Source organism: Rhinichthys klamathensis, unplaced genomic scaffold, assembly GCF_029890125.1.
Source record: "Rhinichthys klamathensis goyatoka isolate OS25496 unplaced genomic scaffold, OSU_Roscu_1.1 h1tg000093l_1, whole genome shotgun sequence".
NCBI lineage: Eukaryota > Metazoa > Chordata > Actinopteri > Cypriniformes > Leuciscidae > Rhinichthys > Rhinichthys klamathensis.
Genome location: NW_026606632.1, coordinates 3,901,166 through 3,927,680, shown reverse-complemented (window position 1 = coordinate 3,927,680; position 26,515 = coordinate 3,901,166). Strand labels below are relative to the sequence as shown.

Below are 26,515 nucleotides of genomic sequence, written 5' to 3'. Positions count from 1 at the left end.
TGCTTTCTGTCCTTTTGGGGCTTCACAGCTCCTATCGAAATTATGCTTTCATTGTATATGGAAAAGAGCCACACTCTTCAAAACATTTCCTTTTGTACTTCACAGAAGAAAGTCAAGTCATACAGGTTTGGAATGACATGAGAGTGAGTAAATGATGATAGAATACTAATTTTAATGTGAACACGAGGGCAGACAAGAATCAAAAGAGCGTGTCGCTAACACTATATAATGTGCCAGTGCGGGAAGCACAGGGCATGAATCATAGCCTGAAGGCAGGTTTGCACGCTGACTCAATAACATTGATTTCCCCTCTTCACCAAACCAGCAGCCTGCACTGCTTTAGACTGATCCGACACTGATGATGCAAGCACTGCTCCCGAGTGGAAATCGAACTGGGCCGGGTTCTGTGTCTAGTGTGATATTTATACATCCATAATGGATGTGGATGACTTGTTCTTCTTGCTAACGAGGATATCTTTTGGTTGACAAAATGGAAAGCACAGTTAATACAAAGCGTGGAGGAACAACGCTTTCATTCAGACCCTCCTATACTAAACACACACATTTCAGAGACTTAACCACATCACATCATGAAACAGGGTAACTGATAGCTCTCAGTGAACCAGCATTGCACTTTTCATTTCATCTGCATGAAGTTTAAAGCTGTTTCGCGTTAAAGAGCAGCTGAAGGGGACAGAAGCTCAGATGCCTGTGGGCACCGACACATCAAAACACTATGAGCTCTGATGATGAATCATGGCTTGTGGGAAAGGCTTAAAGAGACAGGGGTCTCCATCCGTTCCTTTTTCTTTTTTCAGTTTCTTTCTCTCTTTCTCCTAATTCAACATTTAATAAGTCCATCTTTGTTCAGCTTAGCTCACAGACTTTGATGCTGACATCTGAGGGCAGTGACAGGATTGATCAGTGGCCCAGTCAGGTCAACTGTATTCATAACACCAGCCCTGAAACACACGTGTGTGTGTGTGTTTCAGGGCTGGTGTCCATCACATAAAACTTTCTGCATTTTTTCATTTTCCGAAAAACTCATTCTGTATGATTTATAAGCTTGTGTACCCATGGGGACCTCAATTTAGGTCCCCACAGTGACACGGGTCCCCATGAGTCTGTGTGCATTCAGGTTTAAGTCTCCACCGGGAAAGAAAAACATGTACACACACACACACACACACACACACACACACACACACAGACAACATACACAATACCAGACCTGGCAATTTAATGCAAAGGATCCAGTTTATCTATTCTAAATACTCTAACAGGGTATTTAATTTAAGGCGAGACACTACAGGTGAATAGGGTAATTTTTTTAACTAGCAGATATCACCATGAAACTTTCCCAGTTGATTACTACATTAAGATGAGAAAAAAATGTATTACAAGTTTTCTATAATTTAATGTTTAAATATGCAAATTAGGCATTGTCTAATTAAATATGCACAAATTTGCATATATTTCAAAAAATGAAATCTGAGTATTGGATAAAGCCAGGTTCAAAATTATTTTTTCATTGTGTTCACATATTAGATGGGAAAAAAATTACAGAGGGATTTATGGATATCTGCTTTTGTTATCCTGTAAATCAGAATATACTGTCAATAGCCTTAAAAAAATGATTTTTGCCATGTTTTTTGGAATAAAATGTTATATAAATCGGGCTAGGAATAATATATTTACAAATCCCTCTGTAAATGTCTTCATAATATAACTAGGTACAAGACTGGAAAGTTTGGTGTATATAGGTGCTACCGAAGTGGAGATTTCGGACTTTGAGTATGAGAGAAAGGTCATTTTGAGAAAACGGGCTTTAAAGATTTAGCATCAGCCAATGAGATTGCGCATTTGCGCCATTTTACTTTCACGATTGGTTGCTGATAAAAAGGAAATGACCATATTTGGATCCGACAACATTGTACAGGAGAGAGAGAGCTTTCTAACAGTGTGTGTGATGACAGGGTGCAGATCGCGATAGCGGAGCAACGGATGATTTACAACGCCAACTTTTGATGAATTTATGAGAAATCTACAGACGCAAACAGACAAAGTGTAGTAAAATAAAGACCTAAATGTGTATTTCAGACTTTTTTTCACCACAAGTCTGAAAGAAGACATGTTTTTGAAGACAAATATCCCGAAATCTCAAAATTGACCAGTGAAAAAAAAACGATGTTTTTGCCTGCCGTGTCTCGCCTTAATAGTAGTATACACACAACTAACACACTTCTAGAACTCTTAAAATAATAAATTATACATTTTATTAAAAAACAATAATAATAAAAGTGCAAGCACCCCTCCGGTTCTACTGGCACCGCTCCAAGCTGGATTTGAACCGGCATTTCCGTCATGGGATATACTAACAAGGACGCTAAAGACCTACCTCTTGAGGTTTACTCGCACAGCTCTTACTAGCTGGCCTCCGTTACACTCACCCTCTAAACCTCACTCCCATCCGCGTCATGGCATCAAAGCAACCAGCCCTACTCGACCGACTCCAAACGAGATTCGAACTGGCATTTCAGGCATAGGAGGTGGGCACGCTAACAAGGACGCTAAAGTCACTAGTGCGCCTCTTAAGATCAGGGGAGTGAGGTTTACCTACATAGCTCTTGTTAGCTCTTGTCTTGTTAGCACTCACCCCTCTAAAGCTCACTTCAAGTATTTGTACCACTCCAAGCAGGATTCAAACCGGTGTTTCCGGCATGGGAGGTGGGCACGCTAACAAGGACTAGACGCTAAAGACCGCAGCATCTAGCGTCAGTCAGCCACTTTACTAGCTGGCCTCCATTACACATGCTCTACTGCTTGAGCTACAGGAAATTATTTCTTATAACTCTAGTACTGAGGCTGTCTGCCCTGAAAAGCCTGGGCCCGGGGGGTAAAGCAGAGACCTGTTTATACAGGATAAAGACACATTACCATCCATAATGCTCATGTCTGCTCTACAGTTAGTTTATTCTGAGTTGTTAATTCACACATTAATATAAAGCTCACCTGGGCACAGTTGACAGGTATGTTACAAGTCGTCTCAGGTCCTCATGTTTTATTCGGTCATGGTTACTCCTAGCGGGAAAGGTCAGGATGGGGCCACCTCTCTTATCACGACCTCCTGTAAACGACCCAGAGAGAACATGAAGCCTTGCACACATGACACTCACAACAGAGCATGTCTAGTGAGCATCCAACTAAAACAGCATTTCTGGAAATCACAGCTTAAGTTTTAAGGTGTAGAGGTAAAGTATGTTTATGGAGCGCCTAAAGGTAAGGAGCCTGGGAAGTCACATGTAGGAGAAAAGAAAAGACCCACAAATCCGTGGCCGGAGTTTTGCAATTCATCCACTCAGTTTATAAAAAGTACTCACAGATTCTTAAATTGTTCCGTCAGTTTGACAAATCACACCCATGGATTAGTAAACCATACCGATTAATTTTCAATCTGTGCACTTAGATTTGTAAAACGTACCTTTGGTTTTTCAATCTGTACCCACAAATTCAGAAATTTTTGTTTTTGCAATCTGCTCCCACAGTTTCGCAAACTGTACTCACGGATTTGTGGCTCATCTCACATCTCACAAGATTAACTGGCACACAAATCACTGTGCCTCAACAATATTTAGATTTTTGGATCAGTAAATTTAGCCAGCTGTTAATATGTCAACGCGTTATTTTCATCCCTCATTCTGAGACTCTCTCTACAATGATCCATTTTTAAGGGGCGGCTCCTTTAAGCCTTGTCAGTAAAGCCACTGTTATGTGCCACTGTTATGATTGGCTAATGTCACTGCGTAGGAAACGGTATCAACGGCCACTTCTTATTGCACGTGAGTAAGTGTTTTAAACATATTATCCATATAAAACCTTAATTTACAGGCAAAGCATAATAAAATCATGTACTGTTTGTGATGCAGCTGCTGTCAGATCCAATACAACTGACTGCTTCATCTGTTTCTTTACGAACTCTCCATTACACTTTGCCTCATTTACAAAATAATCTGCAGTCAAATGCTCCGATCAATACCATTAAAGGGGACATATGATGCAATTTCTTGTTTTCCTTTTTCTTTAATGCAACTTATGTAGCTGTTTGTGCATGTATAACATCTGCAGAGTTACAAAGCTCTCAAACCCAAAGGGATATTCTTTGTAAAAGTTAAGGATCAGCCACGCCTTCCTAAAACGCTTCATTCAGACACAAAGGCTGATTCTAAAAAGTGGGCCAATTTCATCTTTGCAAGTACAGTCTGATGCTTATGACTCACAGACACAGTAAGTGTGTTTTCATATTTTAAGAATTTGCTACTGACTATTCAAACGCAAGTTTTGAGCAGTATAGAGTAGCGCTTGTTTTTCGTTTCTACAATCATTATTGCTTTTGGAGCTGATGTTCCAAATATGATAAGAGGCGTGACATTTCCATCACATGCTTAAGGTTTCGGGCCAATCACAATGCACTGGATCGCTGGCCAATCAGAGCACACCGCGCTTTTGCAAAAATGCTTTGTATACAATGAGGAGGATGATTTAAGCTCTGAAACGTACTCGGTTACTAACGTAACCTCGGTTCTCTCTAGAGAGGGAACGAGTACTGCGTAATAGCTTACGCTAGGGGAAAAACCTCTTTTCCACGAGATATGGAAGCCAAAAATTATCCTTAATTTTTTATTAATGTAAAACGCTTTGCAGCAGCAAGCAGACACAGGCGAGACAGCTCGCGCGCCTTTTGGCTGCTCTTGCGGCAAATGCAGCAGCCTATCGAGAGAGACTCTGCGTGACGTAATGACCAATGGGGGCAACTCGCGCCCATATCGTCACGTCCCGCCAGAAAGGGCGTGGTCTCACTCTATAAATATGCTCGTTAGGCTGGTACAAGCCGGTTTTCATCGCCGAAGCGAACCAGAGCGTATTCCAAGCACGGCAAGATACTCAGTACTCGTTCCCTCTCTAGAGAGAACCGAGGTTACGTTAGTAACTGAGTACGTTCTCTTACGAGAGTATCTCTCGTACTGCGTAATAGCTTACGCTAGGGGAACACAATGCAACACGCCGTGCGTACAGGGATCCAACACCAAAATCCCAGGGGTGAAGCCCAGGGCTCATATAGTGCATAATCACCATAAGAGTGGAGGAAGAGAGGCTGGAAGCGTCATTCCTTATAAAATAGCACCCAGCGGGGCTTATCATATGACAATAACACGCGCAGCCAGGGTGAAAGCTTTCAGCCTGATCTGGGTGGCCATACGTGTGTCAACACTCATGGGGCTGCAGTAAACTCAGCATCTGGGCCGCACAGCGGGGCAGATAGCACTGAATTTTTAGACCGCCAAAAGCTTAGCTTGTAAGGCGGGTACCTCCAGGTTATAGTATTTTATAAATGTAGACGGCGAGGCCCAGCCCGCGGCCGTACAGATATCTTGCAGGGAAACCCCGCTAGACCATGCCCACGAAGAGGCCACACCTCTCGTGGAGTGCGCTCTGACACCCAAGGGGCACAGCAGGCCCTTTGCAGTGTAAGCGAGCGCAATGGCATCCACTATCCATCTGGATAGGCTCTGTTTTGAGGCGGCAAGTCCCTTGGAGCGCCCGCCAAACAAAACGAAAAGCTGCTCAGTCTGTCTGAAAACAGACGAGCGCGACACATAAGCTCTTAATGCCCTGACGGGGCAAAGGAGACTCGCGTCCTCCTCCTCATTGAGAATCGGAAGGGCGGACAGGGAAATTACCTGGGCCCTAAACGGTGTATTGAGGGATTTCGGCACATACCCGTGCTTAGGTTTGAGAATGACCTTCGAGTCATTAGGCCCAAACTCCATACATGACGCGCTTACTGAAAGCGCCTGCAAGTCCCCTATGCGCTTCACTGAAGCGAGAGCCATGAGAAACACTGTTTTGAACGACAGGTGTTTCATGTCCACCAGCTGGATTGGCTCGAACGGGGCGCCTTTCATGGCCTCCAGGACCGTGGAAAGGTCCCACGTCAGGACTGAAGGGGGCCTGGGAGGGTTTAGCCTCCGAGCTCCCCTAAGGAAACGCACGACTAAGTCGTTCTTCCCCAGCGACTGGCCAGACACCGGTTTTGCAAACGTTGCTATGGCCGCCACATATACTTTGAGCGTGGATGGGGTCCTGCCCTTATCCAGTAGCTCTTGAAGGAAGGAAAGCACTTCCGAAACCCCGCATTCCACAGATGAAAAGCTCTGGGCTTGACACCATGCAGAGAAAACAGACCATTTCGAGGAGTAGAGCCGGCTGGTAGACGGAGCTCTAGCCTGCGCGATCGTGTTTAACACTCCTTCTGGGAGGCTAGCGGGTACCCGTTGATGGCCCATGCGTGCAGGGACCACAGCTCCGGGTGAGGGTGCCAAATCGAGCCCCCCGCCTGAGAGAGGAGGTCTCTCCTCAATGGTACAGGCCATGGGGCAGTGCAGGTCAGCTGCATCAGGGCAGGGAACCACGTCTGGTTTGTCCAGAGCGGAGCTACGAGCAGCACTGGGCATCCGTTTTCCCTGATTCGTTCCAACACCTGAGGCAGGAGCGAGACAGGAGGAAAAGCATATAGGGGGCAGCGGGGCCAAACATGAGCCAGCGCGTCCTTGCTTTTCGAGAAAAACTTCGGGCAATGAGCGTTTTCGTGGGACGCGAATAGGTCCACCTGTGCTCTGCCGAACGTTTTCCACAGCAGCTGGACCGTCTGCGGGTGCAGCGACCACTCCCCTGCTGGAACATTGTTCCTGGACAGTCTGTCTGGTCCCACATTCAGGTGACCAGGCACGTGCGCTGCTCTCAGTGAGAGCAGGTTGTGCTGAGCCCAGACCAGGAGGCGTTCCGTCAGCCTGTGAAGGTTTCGTGACCTGACGCCGCCCTGGCGATTTATGTATGCCACCACTGACATGTTGTCCGACCGGACCAAGACGTGGTGGCCTGTTACCTGGGGACAAAAACGCTGTAGCGCTTTGTCGACTGCTATCATCTCCAAGCAGTTTATGTGAAGGAGCTTTTCCCGTTCTGACCACAGGCCAGCTAGCGGTCTGCCCTCGAGCAGCACTCCCCACCCCGAGGTGGAGGCGTCCGTAGACACCACCTTCACACTCGAAGCGGTCCCCAGACTCACACCTGACTGATACCAGTCGGTTATTTTCCAAGGTTCCAGAGCTGAAACACACTGTAGGTCGACCCTGAGGCGAAACAGACCCGCTGTCCATGCCCTGGGTGGAACCCGCGCTTTCAGCCACATCTGCAGTGGGCGCATGCGAAGCAAGCCCAACTGGAGTACAGAGGCCGCTGAGGCCATCAGCCCCAGCATTTTCTGAAACCTTTTGAGTGGAACTATCGAGCCGTGGCGGAAGGATTTCGCGACGCGCTGAATATTTAGTCCACGCTCTGGTGACAGGCGTGCCGTCATGGATAGCGAGTCTAACACTGTTCCCAGAAAGGAAATTTTCTGACTGGGAGACAGTGAGCTCTTCGCCCAATTGACTGTGAGGCCCAGCTCCTCGAGGTGCTCGAGTAATGCGGCCCTGTGCTCTATGAGCTCCGATCGTGATCGAGCTAGAATCAGCCAATCGTCCAAGTAGTTCAGGACTCGCATGCCCTGAAGTCTCAGGGGTGCGAGCGCCGCGTCCATGCACTTCGTGAATGTACGAGGTGCTTGGGACAGGCCGAACGGCAGGACTGTGTATTGATATGCCTGGCCCTCGAAAGCGAATCTCAAGAATCGCCTGTGATGGGACGCTATTTGTATTTGGAAATAGGCGTCTTTCAGATCTATTGACATAAACCAGTCCCCGTGGCGCACTTGCGCGAGGATTTTCCTGGTCGTAAGCATTCTGAACTGGCGTTTCACTAGCGCTCTGTTCAGCTGTCGCAGATCTAAAATGGGTCTGAGACCCCCATCCTTTTTCGGTACCAGAAAATATCTGCTGTATAAGCCCCCTTCGCTCTGAGCCTGAGATAAAGGTTATATAGCCCCTTTGCTCAGTAGTTTCGCTATCTCGAATTTCGAATATCATGCTATTACACTTACAACTCCCATGAAGATCCATATTGTAGTTATTTATCGCCCCCCAGGTCAACTGGGAAGCTTTGTAGAAGAGCTGGATGTGTTGCTGTCCTCTTTCCCTCAGGATGGCATCCCACTTGTAGTCTTTGGCGATTTCAACATTCACCTAGCGAAGCCGTATGCAACAGACTTCATCTCTCTCCTAGCCTCTTTCGATCTCAAACGGCTCATCACCACCGGTACTCACAAGTCAGGCAACCAACTGGACCTGGTTTACACACGCAACTGTATCACAGACAACATTTTGGTGAAACCTCTCCAAGTTTCAGATCATTTCCTCATTACTTTCAATCTACAACTCACTACCCATGCTCCACCAACCTCCCCACCATTTACTTTCAGACGAAACCTGCGCTCACTTTCTCCATCCCATCTTTCCTCTGCTGTGTCATCTTCTCTTCCCTCACCCTCACATTTCTCATCTCTGGATGTGAATACTGCAACGGATACTTTATGCTCCATCCTAACCTCTTCTTTAGACAATATCTGCCCTCTCTCCTCTAGGCCAGCACGCATCACTCCCTCTAACCCCTGGTTATCTGAGGTTCTTCGTGAACACCGGACCAAGCTCAGGGCAGCGGAGAGGAAATGGCGCAAGTCAAAAGACACATCTGACCTCAGTAGGTATCAATCTCTGCTCTCTGCCTTCTCTGTTGATGTTCACGCCGCAAAATCTTCATATTTCCACAACAAGATCAACAGCGCCTCTAACACACGTTCACTGTTCAAGACATTCAATTCTCTCCTCTGTCCACCTCCACCACCACCCACCTCCTCGCTAACTGCTGATGATTTTGCTAACTTCTTCACTAACAAAACTACAACTATCAGCAGTCAGTTCTCAGCACAGGAACCCAGACTAACCTCTCCCACAGCCAATAACCTTCTCTCCTCCTTCACTCCACTAACCGAGGAAGAAGTATCTAAACTTCTCCTCTCCAGTCATCCTACCACCTGCCCTCTAGACCCCATCCCCTCACACCTTCTACAAGCCATCTCTCCCACACTTCTACCAGCTCTCACACACATTATCAACTCATCCCTCCACACTGGCATTTTCCCTACAGCATTTAAGCAGGCTCGGGTAACTCCTCTGCTTAAAAAATCAACATTAAACACATCACTTCTAGAGAACTACAGACCTGTCTCTCTCCTACCATTCATTGCGAAAACACTTGAACGAGTTGCTTTTAACCAAGTATCATCCTTCCTGTCTCTGAACAACCAGCTGGATGTCAACCAATCTGGCTTCAAGAAAGGACATTCAACTGAGACTGCATTGCTGTCAGTCACGGAAGCCCTGCGGATCGCAAAAGCTGCTTCCAAATCATCAGTTCTCATTCTACTGGATCTGTCTGCTGCCTTCGACACTGTGAATCATCAGATCCTCTTGTCCGCCCTCTCATCACTGGGCATCACTGGAACCTCCCTCAACTGGTTTGAGTCCTATCTCACAGGTAGGTCCTTCAAGGTCACATGGAGAGGTGAGGTATCCAAACCACATCAACTGACCACAGGCGTTCCTCAGGGGTCAGTTCTCGGACCGCTCCTCTTCTCCATTTACACCACATCACTGGGACCTATCATACAGGCACATGGTTTCTCTTACCATTGCTATGCTGATGACACCCAGCTCTACCTCTCATTTCAACCTGATGATCCCACAGTAGCTGTACGGATCTCATGCTGTCTGGCGGACATCTCGGCATGGATGAAGGAACATCACCTGCAGCTCAACCTGGCAAAGACTGAGCTTCTCGTCCTCCCTGCCAATCCATCTCTGCAGCACGACTTCACTATCCAGCTAGAGTCATCCTCAATCACCCCATCAAGGTCGGTCAGAAATCTTGGAGTAATCTTTGATGATCAGCTGACCTTCACAGACCACATTACAAAGACAGCTCGATCATGCAGGTTTGCTATGCACAACATCAGGAAGATCAGGCCTTTCCTAACTGAGCATGCAACACAACTTCTCGTCCAGGCCCTGGTCATTTCTAGGCTTGATTACTGCAATGCTCTTCTGGCTGGACTTCCATCATGTGCAACTAAACCTCTACAAATGATCCAGAATGCTGCAGCTCGTCTTGTCTTCAACGAGCCCAAAAGGGCCCACGTCCCTCTTCTGTTCATCTCTCTGCACTGGCTACCACTCGCTGCTCGCATCAAGTTCAAGGCTTTGACGCTTGCTTACAGATTGACCACAGGTTCAGCTCCTTCCTACTTCCACTCACTACTACAAGTCTACATCCCTACCAGAAGCCTACGATCGGTCAATGAGCGACGGCTCGTGGTACCATCACAGCGGGGCACAAAATCACTCTCCAGAACATTCTCATTCACGGTTCCATGCTGGTGGAATGATCTCCCCACCCTCATCCGGAATGCAGAATCCCTGACAACATTCAAAAGACAACTAAAAACTCATCTCTTCCGGGAGCACTTAACATAAATAAAAAAATAAAAAAAATAAAAAAATAATCCTTTCCTCTTAATCCTCGCTTGCCTGGCTTATGCTACTCCGAGCTATGTCTGAACTTTGTATTTTGAGCACTTCTTGCATTGCTTTTGCCTCTTCACGATGACTCGCTTGGTTTAGTCCTCAGTTGTAAGTCGCTTTGGATAAAAGCGTCTGCTAAATGACTAAATGTAAATGTAAATGTATCTCGGCACGAAGTAGATGAGACACTTCGTTTTTCACCGTAGTTTCGACACGCTCCATATAACGGCGAGGGCGTCGAGCGAATTTTAGCAAATAGCCTCTCTTTATAGTGTTCAGCACCCATTCTGATACCCCGGGAAGCTTTGACCACGCATCCGCGTGAATAGCTAGAGGCAGAATGAAATCCGGGCTCTGGCCGCGGCAAAACAGCAGCTCGAGAGCCCTGGTATACTGGGAACACAACACCGTGTTTACAGCGTTTGAGGCGGGGGGCGCGCTGATCACAGCGGGCAGCCTGGCCGCGCTCAGCTTTTCTATGGCAGATTGTGCAGAAAAAGTGAGCGGGGCAGATCCCGTAGGATTCGGCGTGTCTGTGAGAAAAGGTGGGCGCGGGACTGCGGGCACATTTACTACACTGAAAACATTGTCGGTTAGAGCCGACTAAATGTGTGTTGGTTTCGTTTTTACAGAAACCAAGGGACACGCAGCATGCAGTGTAAGCGGGCATTGTGACATGGGCGCGTTCACTACATTGTTTGCACAATCGACCTGAGTCGATTTTATTTGTGCTAGCCCTGCACCGTGGCGGGCTGTGTCTGGGTGTGGGAATGGGCACTGGGGCGTGGGCATTCTTACAACACTCATTACACCATCGGCCGTGGCCGGAACACCAGAAAATGCACTCTTTATTGCATTTATCTGGGTAGCCGTAAAAACGGCTTTTGTGCGCAGGCAAACGGGCTGAGACACCGGCTGGCTCACTGCGAAATACACTGGGACAGTCGCGATGCTTGGAACTGACCGAGCGAGAAGTTTTGGTGGAAATCCGGCCGCAGCGGGATCTTAACACCGTCGCTTTCCTAGAATGGCTAGGAAGACTTTGAGGCCTCGGCCTTGATCTCAATCCTCGGCCGGGGCCCGCGCTGAGGGGGGCGGCATCCAGCAGAGCGAGAGCGCGGTCTTTGGTCTCGGGCGTGGCGGCGCTGTGAAGCGGCGGCGGCGGGCGGTGCAGGTTGCGGCTGAGAGCTGCGAGCAGACGGCTGTTTTGAGCGGCCTGCAGCGGAGCTCGAGCGCTTCGGAAGGAAGTGCTTCATAGCCTGCGAAGTCTTCTGCACCTCCATGAATCTGTCCGGGAAATCTTTGACGGCAGATCCGAAGAGGCCCGCTGGTGAAATGGGCGCGTCGAGGAACACAGAGCGCTCGGCCTCCGTCATCTCGGACAGCGTCAGCCATAAGTGTCTCTCAGCCACGGTGAGAGAGGCCATATTTCGTCCTATGGCCTGTGCAGCGGCTTTAGCAGCGCGAAGAGCGAGGTCTGTAGCGCTTCTCAGGTCCGCCACGCAGATCGCTTCGGGTCCTTCCTCGTCCAGTTTAAGGAGAAGGTCGGCCTGGAAGATCTGCAGGATAGCCATAGTATGCAGCGCTGAAACTGCTTGCCCGGCGGCGGTGTAAGCGCGTCCGTGCATGGCTGACGTCACTCGGCAGGCTTTAGATGGTAGCGTCGTGTGAGCGCGCCGTCCAGCGGAGGGCGGGCAGAGATGAGACGCTACCGCTGGTTCCACAGGGGGAACGGAGAGGTACCCTCTGTCCTTCGCGCCATCCACCGAGGAGAATGCAGCAGAGGCAGAGGTACGCAGCCTGGCGGAGAAGGGGGCGTTCCATGACTTAGTCACTTCCTCGTGTAGTTCCGGGAGGAAGGGCGCGGGCCTTGACTTTGACGGAGCCTCATCATTTACGAGAAAGCGTCCGTCCAGTCTGTTGCGCGGCGGTTGCGCGGGCGCCTCCCAGTCGAGGCCGATGCTTTCCACGGCCTTAGAGAGGTCTCAATGCCGGCTCTCTTACCAGTGGTTTGGCGGGAAACGCTAGCGGAGGGGAGGTCCACAGAGCTCGCCCAATCCTCGCTATCAGATGCCAGAAGAGAACACGCCTCGGTGGGTTCGTCGGACTCGTGGACGGACGCGGCGGCAGGCGGCGGCCATTGTCCGTCAGTGAGCGACTCGAGCGAAGCCGGCGAAGCTGGCGGGCGAACCGGCGAGCTTTGGCGGGCTGGAGAGAGCTCGGGAGCGCGCTGGGCGCGGCGCTTCTTGCGGCGCGGCACCACGGCGGGCTGTGGTGAAGGCTCGGAGAATGATGCCAGGCGAGTCCTCAGAGTCACCATAGGCAAAAGCTCGCAATGAGGGCATCCGCCGTCAGCGAGCGCGATGGCCGCGTGATCCTCACCCAGGCAGGACACACAGATGACGTGACGGTCCCCGTCGCTGAGTGGGGCGCGTCACGAGCCACAGGATGGCATCTTTAAAAAGATGCAGCTCTTTTGTGATGAGAAGTGTGAGTCACATCAAGTAAGCGAGCAAACACTCTCAGCAGAGTAAGGATACAAAGTGATATAAAAGGATATAGAACGCCGGAAAGCGCAGCAGGTACGGCAGTTGAAGGCGGCGAGGCCAGCGACTCCAGAGCTCGTCCCGCTGAAAAGCTTGCTTCGACGGCGCGGCTTCTCACTCCGGATCCAGCGATGCGTGTGCTTCGCTGAAGAGATGAAAATCAGCTTGTACCAGCCTAACGAGCATATTTATATAGTGAGACCACGCCCTTTCTGGCGGGACGTGACGATATGGGCGCGAGTTGCCCCCATTGGTCATTACGTCACGCAGAGTCTCTCTCGATAGGCTCCTGCATTTGCCGCAAGAGCAGCCAAAAGGCGCGCGAGCTGTCTCGCCTGTGTCTGCTTGCTGCTGCAAAGCGTTTTACATTAATAAAAAAGAGGTTTTTCCCCTAGCGTAAGCTATTACGCAGTACGAGAGATACTCTCGTAAGAGAACTGACAGGGTGTTTTAATGATACAAATAACTCTTATATGTCAAAAGATGTCATGACCCATGTAATGTTCGAATGTTCTGTATTACATTATTCTGCATTCATTATTTGGTTTAGCCCCCCAAAAAAAAAAAGTTCCCCACCAGCTTGTACACCACCAACACTAGAGCCAAACGATGAAATCCCAATGCCAAACGTAATTAATTCTCAAAACATGAGAGTAAAAGACAACAGAATGAAAATGAGAATAGATCACATTCAGAACATCTCACAGATCTCACACTCACCTGATACAAACGCTAGTTTTTCCCTCAGTACAGGAAGGACATCAGACGCCTTCACTATGCCTTCACTTCTGAAAGACCCTGTGAATAAAAATAGAGAAAAGCAAGATTATTTTCATTTGCAATCTAATTTTCACTTATTACGTACATTCCAACATAATACATAATCTTAAACAGGAAATACACATAGGCTACTGAGTGGTTCAGAATTGGAAGGCTGCATCCTCCTTACACTAGTCCTTCTGAGGCTTCCATGTCCTCCTCGGCTACGTCATAATTTTTTAAATACACATTATATTAACAAACTATTATTGCAATACAGTGAAAAACAGCCATCTGTGGTCAACACATCTGACACGTAATAAATGCAGTAGTTACTTTGTTTTTCGTTTAAATGTACATAATTATGTCTCCTAATTTCAACATATTTTAATATATCAAGACCTTATTAGTGATAATCTGATTCATTTAAAAATGGAAATGGTTGCATTTACAAAACCAATGGCAGACAAAATTTAAGAACATTGCTGAAGCTGAAATTGGGTTTTAGGAGAAATTTCTAAGACATTTAAGATGGCTCTTAAGATCAAGATATCACAAAGATAACCGAGAACTCCATTAGTTCTTCTGAGCTATGAAATAAGCAATAAAATGTTCCACTGGATCTGCAGTAAACTCCTCCACACACAAGCATCTTCCTTCCTGTCCACATCTATCTCCTCTGTATTTATCATGACCAACCCCCTATCTCTCAGTCTGGTCTTCTTAATCTGACTATCATAAAGCAGCAGAGCCCTCGGAGAGAGATGATAAGAGCCATCATAAACACTCAGAATACAGGATGAAGCCATCTGAAGCGAGGTGTCTCCTCATTACTACACTCCTCCCTGAGGACTCTCTCTTCACAGGAGTGGATCAATGCTGCTGATTCTTCACATTAAAGGGCACGCTGGCGACCCTGCTAATGAACGACTACATTACAGAGGTTCAGAGAGAAAGATGATAATGAAAGAGCTTCTGCAGTCCGGCTGATTATGCATCAGATTCAAGGCAGATGTAGTTCAGCAAATGATTGAAAACATGGATAAATTTGCCTAACCAATGATTTGGTACTATGATTCGCTAGTTAGCAGCAGTAATTGATTACAATGAGTAGTTGGCGTGTAACATTCTCATTTGCCGTAGGCTCATTGGAAAACCGTACCTTTAACTATATTTATGTGAAACTCTAAAAACGTAGCTATACACACATTTCACTACGGATCCCAGTTGAAATGAACACTAGTGACAATAAAATACCAACACTTTTATTCCTTTTCAGAAATGATTATTACAGAGGTGGATTCTTGATAGATAAAGATGTACAGTATTTAATAAATTTGCACAGTTCCTTATGACCTCAAAACACTGTTACCATAGTGCATGGTTCATAAACAAATACATTTTGATGTTTGCTTCTATAACGGAGGCCAGCTAGTAAGAGTTGTGGGAGTAAACCTTACTCCCCTAGCCTTTAGAGGCTCTGGTCTTTAAAGTGCCTGCCTCCCATGCTGGAAACTCAAATCCTGTTTGGAGCAGAGCGATTAGGACCAGTCACAATGGTGCCATGACCCGGATGGGAGTGAGGTTTAGGGGGGTGAGAGTGTAATGAAGGCCAGCTAATACAGAGCTGTGCAGATAAACCTCACTCCCCTGGCCTTAAGAGGCACGGTCTTTAGTGTCCTGGTTAGCGCACACACCCACTATGTTGGAGATGCTGGTTCGAATCCTGCTTGGAGTGGGCCGAGTAGGGCTGGTTGCATTGGTGCCGTGACCCAGATTGGAGTGAGGTTTAGGGGGGTGAGTGTAACGGAGGCCAGCTAGTAAGAGCTGTGTGAGTAAACCTCAAGAGGTAACCTCAACTGACATAATATTTTGCTGCATACATCTGTTCCGAAAAATTAGCAAAACTTGATTTGAAAGTGCCACTAAACATAATATTATTTTGTTGCTATTTCTGAAGCATTTTACTGGAAGCCTGTACGTTTTAAATGTGTATTTTTGCTAAAACCTTATTTGTCTCAGCATTTAGAAATAGGGGTACCAGATATTGACTAAAAGCACAAAACTCCAACTCTCTTCCTTACTGTGGGTTCACACAGGCGAGGGCAGCGCGGCGCGTCTTGGACGGTGAGAGCGGCGAGGAGAGTTGAAGTCAGGTCAACTTTATGGTAATAAGCAATGACGCGGTTCGGCGGCAACCAATCGGAATGTAGAAGTGCTCCGTTTGAGAGAATTCCAGAGAACGTAGTCCTGTAAACTTTGGTTCCGACCACATTAGGTCTCAAGCAAAATAGAGGAGGTTGATCATTTGAATTTGATAAGAAGGCGCGCAACACTATTTATTGGCAAGATTTTCGTGCTAGAACACTTTTTCAGCGGGAATGCAAATTATAATAGCACTTAACCATGAACACAAAAGCCACACCACACAAATGGCTTTTAATTTGTTTATTTCATTAGCAAACATGTCACTATAATTGTTAAGTTCTTTCCGTCCATCAATTTTCTGCAAAAATAACGATCGACATGCTTGTTTGCTTTGCGGCCCCTTTAAATACAGTTTTAAAAAAGATCACGCATTCGATCTACGTCAGAGCAACAGAGAGTCCACGAATCTTTCCACGGCGTCGCTGGCAGGGCTGCGAGAGCTAATTTTCCCGCTCTCGCCGGCGGCGGTGTGAACGTACGGTTAGGCTCTTACCGTCTCTTTCTTGACTCATTATTTGATCAAATTAACACATTTAAAACACCGATATACAGTAGATGCAACAGTTTGAAACGTTTACCGTGCTGCATACTTCTTTACACACTACCTTAACAATACTTTAGTACACAGACCCTAACTGCTGAAAATGCATGGTAAATCAGGTGTGAGTAAGTGAGGATAGGAGCAGGCTTCACTCAATGTATATACTTATAAACTTTAAGAGTGCTGGCCTGGATGATTAGAATACGAAAAATAGAAGAGAGGCCGCACTATGCATATGTTCTTTTATTTTATTTGCACAGATGCGTTTCGGCGCGTGCCTTCTTCAGTGTGTGAGTCAAAAGGAAAGAAATCTGTACTCTCTGTACCTCTAATAACAGGGTGAGTGGTGTTAAAGAGGTGGAATGAAGGAATAAATGAGAAAACGAGGAGAAACACAGGAGTCACAGAGTGAGGAATGGACTGAGAGGAGCAGTAATGGGGAAGAAATGAGGGATTGGATTACAGAAAGACTAAAGCTCAGACAGAGAGCTCAAGCTGCTCTATCTCCAGCCCCATTAATATGAGAGACAGCATCAGATCAAAGAACGGCCCGTCTGTCTGCGCTCAGCTCACTTAAACACCTGCATTAGTGCTCAAACTGTCTGTCCTCCTTGAGGGCGACTGGAAAATTTATAAAGGGAAGAGGGGAAGTGTACTTCCCTGTACCTCTAGCTTTCTCTCTCTGGATATACAGGGCGAGACATTGATATTCTTGAGCCTTGTTTTAGCAGCACCCCATTAGTATGAATGTTTTGAAGAACATCAATAACCTCTTTTGGTTGAATTTCTTCCCACTTGCTCTTTCCCACTTCTCACCTCATTCTGATAAAGCTGTATTCATTTACTATTCTCTACAATGCTGCAGGTCCAACATAAGTTGAGCTACAGTATATTGACAACATTTCTGTGACAAAATGTCTATTGTTTGTCCATTACATTTATTTGACTCGTCAATCATGTTTAAAAAATACAAAAAAAAATCTTTACAGTAAAGACTTACTAAGGAAGTATATGGGCCCAGTGCAAGAGAGGATTTTAAAAGCAGAAACATTATGCTTGTGCATCATGCGTTTGGATAAATTATTTAGTAAAATGTTTATTTTGGCTTTAAAATTTGCCTAAATTGTCCTTTTAAGGTGGGGATACATTTTAACCCTCTGGGGACTAAGCCCTTTTTGGTCCGTTTTCTCTATTTTTACATTTGGGCTTATAAACCATATGTAATGGAGATGGAACACTATGTGTTTGGTATTTATGGATTCAGAAGACCCTAAGCTAACATAAGCATGCATGTAATGTGTTTATAAAGGAAGTATGAGTGAAAAATGTACAATAAACTAGAGAATTTCAAAACCGGAAATTAGATTTTTGTCATTTATTTCTGAAAATCACACATCACACAACAATAGTGAACAGTTTTTGAACAAAAAATATAGGTAACGCTTTAGATTACAGCCCGGAAAGTACTGCGTAATTAAAGCGATTTTACAGCGTAACCTTCGGTAATTATAGTGTACCTATAACGTACTTACAATATAAGTATAAGGGAACAATATTTTAAGTTTGAGGAATAAAGGGGTAACATATACAAATATTTATACTGTAAGTATTATAGAACTAAGGGGTTCTTATTCTACTTTTATGATATAACAATCTTACATTTGGGAGCAATTTAGCAAGAACATACCTTTTTGAAATAATGGTGAACCAGCATACTGTATAGGCTTTTTAAAAATTACAGGGTACATATCTATTTATAAAATATAAAATATATACAATTTATAAAGAAATCGTTTTAACAAAAGTGCACTGAAAACGAAAACTATAGCAACTTTTGCTTAAATATTGGGGAAAGATACTCTTGTTTCATGTAGTGGTGCTTGTTACCCTCTTGTTCCATGTAGTTACAGGGAAAGTGTGACGTTGCGGGCTGTAAATTAAAGTGGTGCTTGTTACCCTCTTGTTCCATGTAGTTACGTGTGACATTGCGAGCCGTAAATGAAAGTGGTTCTCGTTACCCAGTATATTAAAAAAAATTGCAATAGTCTTAGCTTTTCTTGCATTGAAACATGTTAGCCCAAACTTAAACATATGCACTTTGTGTACCCGGTCATTTTTAAAAAGCCTATACAGTATGTATTGCCTTGGTACACAATTATTACAAAAAGGTACGCAGTGTATGTTCTCGCTAAATTGCTCCCAAATGTAAGATTGTTGTATCATAATAGTAGAATAAGTATCCCTTAGTTCTATAATACTTACAGTATAAATATTTGTTTATTTCTCCTGGTTGTTACCCCTTTATTCCCCAAACTTTACATATTATTCCCTTATACTTACATGTAAGTACTTTATAGGTACACTATAATTACAGAAAGTTACACTGTAAATTCCTCTTAATTACACAGTACTTTCCGGGCTGTAATCTAAAGCGTTACCAAAATATATTTGTCAAAGCCTTTGCTTGACAGACATGTGTAATTGTTAAATAAAATGTGTAAAGAACAATGAAAAATGTAACTTTATTTACAAACAGTCCTAGGCGTTTTTCTTAGGAATGCTTAGAATTTTCTAAGCAATGCTTTCTCCTCGTCACTCTTCAGTAATTGTTCCAGAGCTTGTTCCACCGTAAATCGTTTACTGCTTGCCATCATAAAAGTGCTAAAACAAAAAATAATGTTATAATTGTATGTATTGTATATAAATATATATATTATAATTGTTCTGTCTCTCTCTCATATTTCTCTGATAATCCGCTCCGTAAGCCTCCGTTCGCTCTCTCTCCTTCTCTCCGTCCATTCAACGCTGTTTGCGTCATATCCCTAACTATATAGTACCACCCCTTGCAAGGCTACAGAGTCCTCTGATTTGCTAGATACGTCATGGTAACCTTCCTCTGATTGGATAAGAAAAATATTTCTCCATCGGCAATTTTTCCATTGGTTGTTGCTTGCGGAATCTGCCAAACAACATCGATTTCATTGGCCTTTTACATAGTGGTATTGCGCAACAAGGAAGTGTGTATATTTACAAGCCGGGTAAGTTATCACCTTTTTTCAGCGGAATCTGAGGAAGACGGTAAAAAAGACTGCACCTCTCTATCATTAATAGTTTATTAAGATATTTACACATTTGTAAAAGTATGCCATTTTGGGCGGTACCGCCCAATCCGTCCCCAGAGGGTTAATTATACTGACGTATTTCCTGTGTAAACAGAACTTTGCAATATGATCACAACATTTGATATGAAACATTATACAACTTTATATTATATACTTTTCAAATACTTTTACATTTCAAATAGTATGTGTTTACCTTTATTTGATGATTGACATTATACCACAAATGCAGTCAATCGAGTCCTCCACCTCCCCAGCTCCACCTGCCTAGATCTGCTATGGGATCTATGTATGTTCTATGTTTGCACCAGCAGCATATCTTACATGCTCACAGCAGTGAGCAGTATCTATTAGCAGTAACAAGTTTGCTCTGAAGAAGCAGCAGCAATAATCAACAACAGAAGTAGTAGCATAGCAGATCTAGTCTGCCAAGACCAAATACATTAACATTGCCATATTCAATAACATGCTAAAACTATTCCGAGAGTTGTCACGATTGAGATATGTAATCTGTTTCACTCCATCAAGGATCATATCTTTGACAAGGAGCTGTGAATAAGTGTTTCAATGCATTTCTCATGCCAGTCACTTTACTTGATAATTTAACAAATACGTGACAAAAACCTTTTTCAGTAATTCTTCACAGGCATTTAATTCCTCTTCATTTCCTTTTTACTTTGGTCTTCAGTGCACTGATGAGTGAACTGGAAGTATAATTAAAATGAGTTGAAAGTGTGCTCAGAGAAGTTCAATGGAGGATCCTACTGCGTGTAATAGCTTAGACCCTTTAAAGAAGGTCAAAGATTCCATTAGATAAAAAGTGAAGGAAGGAAAGGCTACATAGCAGTGAATGTGACATCACTAGGTTTTGTGTCTTGAATAGGGCCTCATTTTCATCTATTTACAGGCAGCATAGCTTTATCCTTTGTTAAGAGACAGCTGGTAAGTGCTGAATGAATGTTAGTAGGTTGCAGCGAGCATTTACTGTCATTACTGTCATACAAACATTAGTGTTTTCAGCGTCTTGAATGTATTGAGAGGAAACAGTATCAGACGAAAACCTAGTTCCTCTAGTTTCTTCATGGTTGTCTACAGAACTGAAGGCCTCACAATCATTCAAATGTGCGCTCTTTGTGACAAAATGAACTACAAATTGCAGAGGACTTTATCCTCAACATTAATTACGTGAGAATAAAACACAAGTTTTAGTGGGAAGATATGGTATGTTGGGTGCTTGTGCATTTTGCGCACACAGATTGTCTGCTTTGGATCTTGTCTATGCATGTTTGTGCATCAGAAGCATTTATAAATTATTTTCTTGCCGTAGGAAATCTCCATAAATCTCAACAGCAGCGTAACCAGATATAGTCCACCACCATGACCAATTCAACTCTGAGTTGCCCTCACTGGAATCTAGTTATCTGTTACTATAATGATCCACAAAATGACAGAAAACTTCTCATTACCACTAATAAAAAAACAACAGTAGCAACACAGCAATTTGCCCAAACCCCCTCCTCCTGTTGTCAAGGACACCGTAACCCCCAGCAACACATCCACAAAGGAAACCAGGTCAAGCCCATCCCACTGAAAGAAGCTCTGGCCTGCTTTCTCCAGCATGACTCTGGTACAGCTGAAACATTTATTACAGGGCAGACCAGAATTACAACACACACTCAAACACTGATATCTTCAAAGGAATCTTAGCATATTCCCTATAGCAATGGAGTACAGCAACCATATGCTGATTGGATGCTTTGTTTCTGTCCTCGGAAAGAAAAGGAAAACGGAGATTCAGGTAATCCACAACACAGATTCCAGAGACTGGATTGAACAAAACACGAATCCCATTTAAATTGGCTCAGTGAATCAAGCTGTTGTGGACACATGGGGATTATGTACTGTACTTGATGTCTGAAATATGCCTGCATGGCTCAATACACATCTATTAGGTCAATAACACACATGTTTGCTAATGCTCTGTAATAGAAGAGATCATCAGTACAAACAAACAGAGAGTAAGATCATTCCTGTTAGTGTGCAAAGTAAAAAAGGGGCCTCTGACAATATTTCTGTGTCCCAAAAGTACCTTTCTGAGGTCCCAAACATTTCACTCAACAAAAACTAATCTTTTTTTTTTTCATTGAGAAAAAGTGCACTTTATTGTATTAAATGTGCACTTATTTTAAATAAACTGTAATTGCAGAGAATGAAAGGCCACTTATGTGTTAAAGTTTTGACATCAATTTTGACATCAATTCCATGGGGAAAAAACTGCCATATAGATATTTTTAATATTATCTCATAATTTGGCAGCAGGTATATTAGGCTGATGTCACTTTAAGACCTGGCGCATGGATTCATTATACTGTTACACATGCGTTTTCTTTCTCAACTGTTTACGTTCACTTAAAACATCACTGACTGTTTTTACGAATAGTCGCCAAGACCGGCGTTTTGACATTATTTTTTGCGTATTTGACTGTTTAAGCACAATAAGCATAGAACAAGATCTCAATTTAGTACTGAGAGGCGGCTTTATGCGTGTGCACTTTGGATGTGAGAACAAAATCTGTGGGAATAAGTAAAATTATGCGCAATATGCGCAATCCCACAGCAAAATTCAAGCCCTGTAACACCAACAATATTCATCCAGATCAAATTAAACAACTGAGTGAGGAGAGGCGGCTTTGTGTGTCACTCGCTGTCGGAGAGATGAAAGAGAGAGAAAGTGCAGCTTATATCGTGTATCTATTCAGCGGAAAATGAGTATTGGAAGCGTTTCAGATATTTCAGTATCCATATGTATCGAAAAATCATTTTTATCATTCTTAATCATTCTTTTTAAAATTCTACAATTGAAATACTATAATGTTCATGTCGAGCCCATCACATAATATATAAATTTAAACTATAATAAATTCTCATTTAATTTAAGTGTTCGAAAACTTTCACTTAAGTCTATTAAGTATTAAGTCTACTTAAAGGTGCTCTATGTAGCTTTTAGCGGCCTCTAGTGGTAATGTTTCAGATTGCAACCAATTTTACAAGAGCGCTCGTGCTCGAACTCATAGACAATACCGTCTATTACGCAAATATCTCGGCGAATACTAGACGGATTCGGCGAGCACCGAGCTCGTTGGGACCATCTAGTCGAGCTAAAAAGAACCATACAAGGTCCATAGTTTTTGGTGGTGTTTTCGCGGAGATATTAGCAGAAAACCATTGAGCGCGCTGCAAAATTCCGGACGCCGGAGACGTCACGATCTCAGAAGAAAATCGCTCGTATCTCTGGAACGCAAAGACCCAGAGAGCTCAAATTCGGGGGAGGAGGTCCCAGGGGAACCCTTGCCCTAACGCTAGAGTGGCGGGCCTCGGGGATGCCCCCTACCGGATCGCCGTTCGCTGGGACCCCCGATTTCGAACGGCTATAACTCGGGGAGCCGGGCGAGTTGGACCTCGGGGGTGGGCTCGTTCGAAAGGCCCCGTCCAGCACTACTAACGATTAGAGTCTTGGGAATATTGATCAAATATTGACTGAGATATAAGCCGAAAAACGTGCGCCTTTAACCGGACGTAACTCCCTGACCGTCTACAATAGACTGTATATAAGGAGAGAGGCTCGGGAGCGCGCATGCACGTCACATCCAATAGATTTTGCGGTAAATCCGACCCGGAGACTTCACATAGAAATAGGAATACTGGCCTTCAGAGGTAATAGCAAAACTCGACAAGTGGATCATTTTAATGTGTGATTACAACCCCTTCACACACAGGCAATAAAAAAAGGATTCATTTTAGTAGAAAAGTTACATAGAGCACCTTTAAGTATATTTTAAAGTATATTGTTTTTACATAGTAAGTGCTTATTTAGACTTATGCTAAAGTGTACTTCTTTTTAACAAGGGTGAAAAGAGTTCCTGGCTCTTGTACAGAAGGAAAATGACATTTTCTGAAGAAATTGTGAGTGCTGTTTGCCCTCGCAAAACTCACCACCACAATGATAGAGTGCTTTTGGTATTTGACAATGCAGTGTAGTGTTGTTGCAATAATGTGAGATCATTGTTTGTGTGTTGCTGTCCAGTTGTTAGCGTGTTCTGGGTTGTTGCTATGGCATTAATTTGCAACATGGTTGCTTATTGATAACTCGCCACCAAATCCCTATTATACTCTGGTCTCTAGAAATGACTCATGTCCCCATGTACGTATATCAGATTTCCCATATTATCTTCCGTCATGGCGAAAACTTTTCATTTAGTCTGATAATTTCATGAGTTCACACTTACAAATAAGTCGGATAGAATAAATGGTATGCATATTTGGCGTGCTGTCCAAGGAGAGGGCTCTGGGCTCGGTATTTAGCCCGAACCCAGAGTACTCCCCCCGTATTCCTGGCTGTGGAAGGAACAAGCCGAGAGTGAGGAGTCGGGATGGTGGAGGGATGCTGAAAAACTGTCAAGGAATGTAGGTTAGTCGACTGAGTGCCTAAACATATGCTTCCTCTCATGCTGATGGGATAGTCCAGCGCATTCTCATCCTTTGGCGTCATATAGGTGACGCCATATGACATTTCGTCGATATCTTACGCACATGGCATCCTTTAGCGTCAATATAACACGCACTGTTATGGGTAGGTTTAGGTCTGGGGTAGGGTACGGTTATGACGCCTTGGGATCTGCGTCTCATATTGACGCTAAAGGATGCCATGTGCGTCGGATTTAGACGAGCGTCACCTGTATGAAGCCTTGGGTTCTGCGTCTCATATTGATGCTAAAGGATGCCATGTGCGTAAGATCAACGAAATGTCCAAAGCGTCACATGTATGACGCCAAAGGATGAGAACGGGGTGGAAAGTCATGATGATTGTTGATGACAAGTTAATTGGATTGATAATTTGAACGTGCTCCCCCCGAACTTTGTTTAGTGAAACATCATTTAGAGAAGTAAAGGTACACTTCTTCTCAATAAGCCCTATGATCTGAGGTATCATTTATGACTTACCATGGGTTTAATGCTTAGCGGTTAGCTTAAAACCCTAACCGAGAGCAATAGTAATCATAACGCTTGCCTTAGCAAACACCACTCATTAAAAGCATGATTACACTCAAAAGAAATCAGGCAAAGATTACCCTCTGGCCTACACACACACACACACACCATGGACTGAGAGCTTGGCACTTGACAGCACCGACTCCTGCTATCTAACAATCCACCAGCCAATGAAAATAAACACACACACACACACACACACACATACAAAGCTGCACCATATGTTTTCTCACCAACAGTTATCACACCACAGTTTTCTAACCAAAACCTCATGACATTCCTTCACTTGTCACATGCAAAAACACTGAAAAATCTATGAAGTATTGATGTAGAATGCACGCCACCCTACTAATTAGAAGCTGAGAGGGGAATCAATGTGCCACCAGGACCGTCAATATGACCTGCAGCGAACAAACCTAACTAATGTCACAGAAAAAAAACACATCAAACCCAATACACCAGCATTACGCACATTACACGTACAAAAATCAAACCACATCACACCCACATGAATGAATAAAGTAACTAAACCAGCCTATTAACATTATGTATCTATTATGTTTGCAGGTTTTCCACTATTTTTTGAGTTAGGATACTATTTTAATAAAAGTAAATATGAGATGTTTTCGTCATAAACCACACACAACAGAAAATAAATGCCTTCATAAAGCTGTAAAAAAAGCCTTTTAAAAAGCCCTTTCTGGGGAACTCGAGCTGCGTCAAGACGCTGTGGGAACGCCTCTGCGTGATTGCGTCATGAAGAACTTATGAAATCAGTCCAATGGCGGGACGGAACGCCATGTGACGTCATCGACCAGGAAACTATAAAGCATACCTGGAACAAACAGTCACTAGCTTCTGTGTCTTCAGTAAGCAGTCTGTGTGAAACTGTCTCTGTCTATTTATTGTTGTTTGTCCACAAGCATACATATATATCTAGAAAGGAGTATAATGGCGAGCAAACAGCTTTTTAGATTGTGTGTTCCTCCCTGCCCTCGCTTCATTACTGCCCAACACATCAATCACACGCGATTTATGTGTTGTTTGTTTGGGAGTGTAGCATGCACGGTCAGCTCTAATAAAAGGGGGCTGACAGTGTTCATTCATAAATTCCCGCTGTGTAACATATCCACTATCGAGAGTTTTAGCTCTGCTCCTATTGGCTTTCTTCTCGAGGGTAGGAGTTCTGGAGAGAGTTCGCCGGGATGGGGCCCGTCTTCTGTTAATAGCCCCGTTTTAGCAGGCCCCAGTACGGTTCTTGGACCTAGAGTCTCTCCTCGACGGCTCTCCTCTGGAGATTCTGCTCAGGGGGGACCTTTTCTCTCAGGCGAGCGGGTTGATCCTTCACCCCCGCCCAGAATTGTGGAAACTTTGGGCTTGGCCTCTGAGGGGGCCCAGCTCATAAGTTCAGGTCTCTCAACTGAGGTCCATCCTCCATTCTAGACCTCCGTCCACGAGGAAACTACACCTTGAAGTGGATATTTTTCACTTCCTGGTGCGGAGAGCACCAGCTGGACCCAGTAATCTGCCCAGTGGTTGCAGTGCTGGAGTTCCTGCAAGAGCGTTTCTCCGCAGGTCTATCCCCGTCCACACTAAAGGTGTACATGGCGGCCTTAGCTGCTTACCACGTCCCTTTAAGTGGTGTTTCCTTGGAGATACACCCTCTAGTAAAGTTTTCTGTTGTGGCACTGTGACCAAAAGACTAGGAGTATGGCTGCT

General features: G+C 44.6%; 1 protein-coding gene across 1 annotated transcript in view; it reads right to left on the bottom strand.

Annotated features, from left to right (window-relative positions):
- Positions 1-26,515, bottom strand: part of LOC130086066 (kalirin) — a gene marked incomplete at its 3' end in the record, with an annotated part of 206,423 nt that overhangs the window by 98,076 nt on the left and 81,832 nt on the right. The window contains exons 2-3 of the mRNA XM_056252176.1: positions 13,841-13,918; positions 3,013-3,127 (exon numbers count right to left, since the gene is read on the bottom strand). Of these exons, the coding sequence (XP_056108151.1) occupies positions 3,013-3,127; positions 13,841-13,918 (193 nt within the window). The remainder of the gene's footprint in view (positions 1-3,012; positions 3,128-13,840; positions 13,919-26,515) is intronic.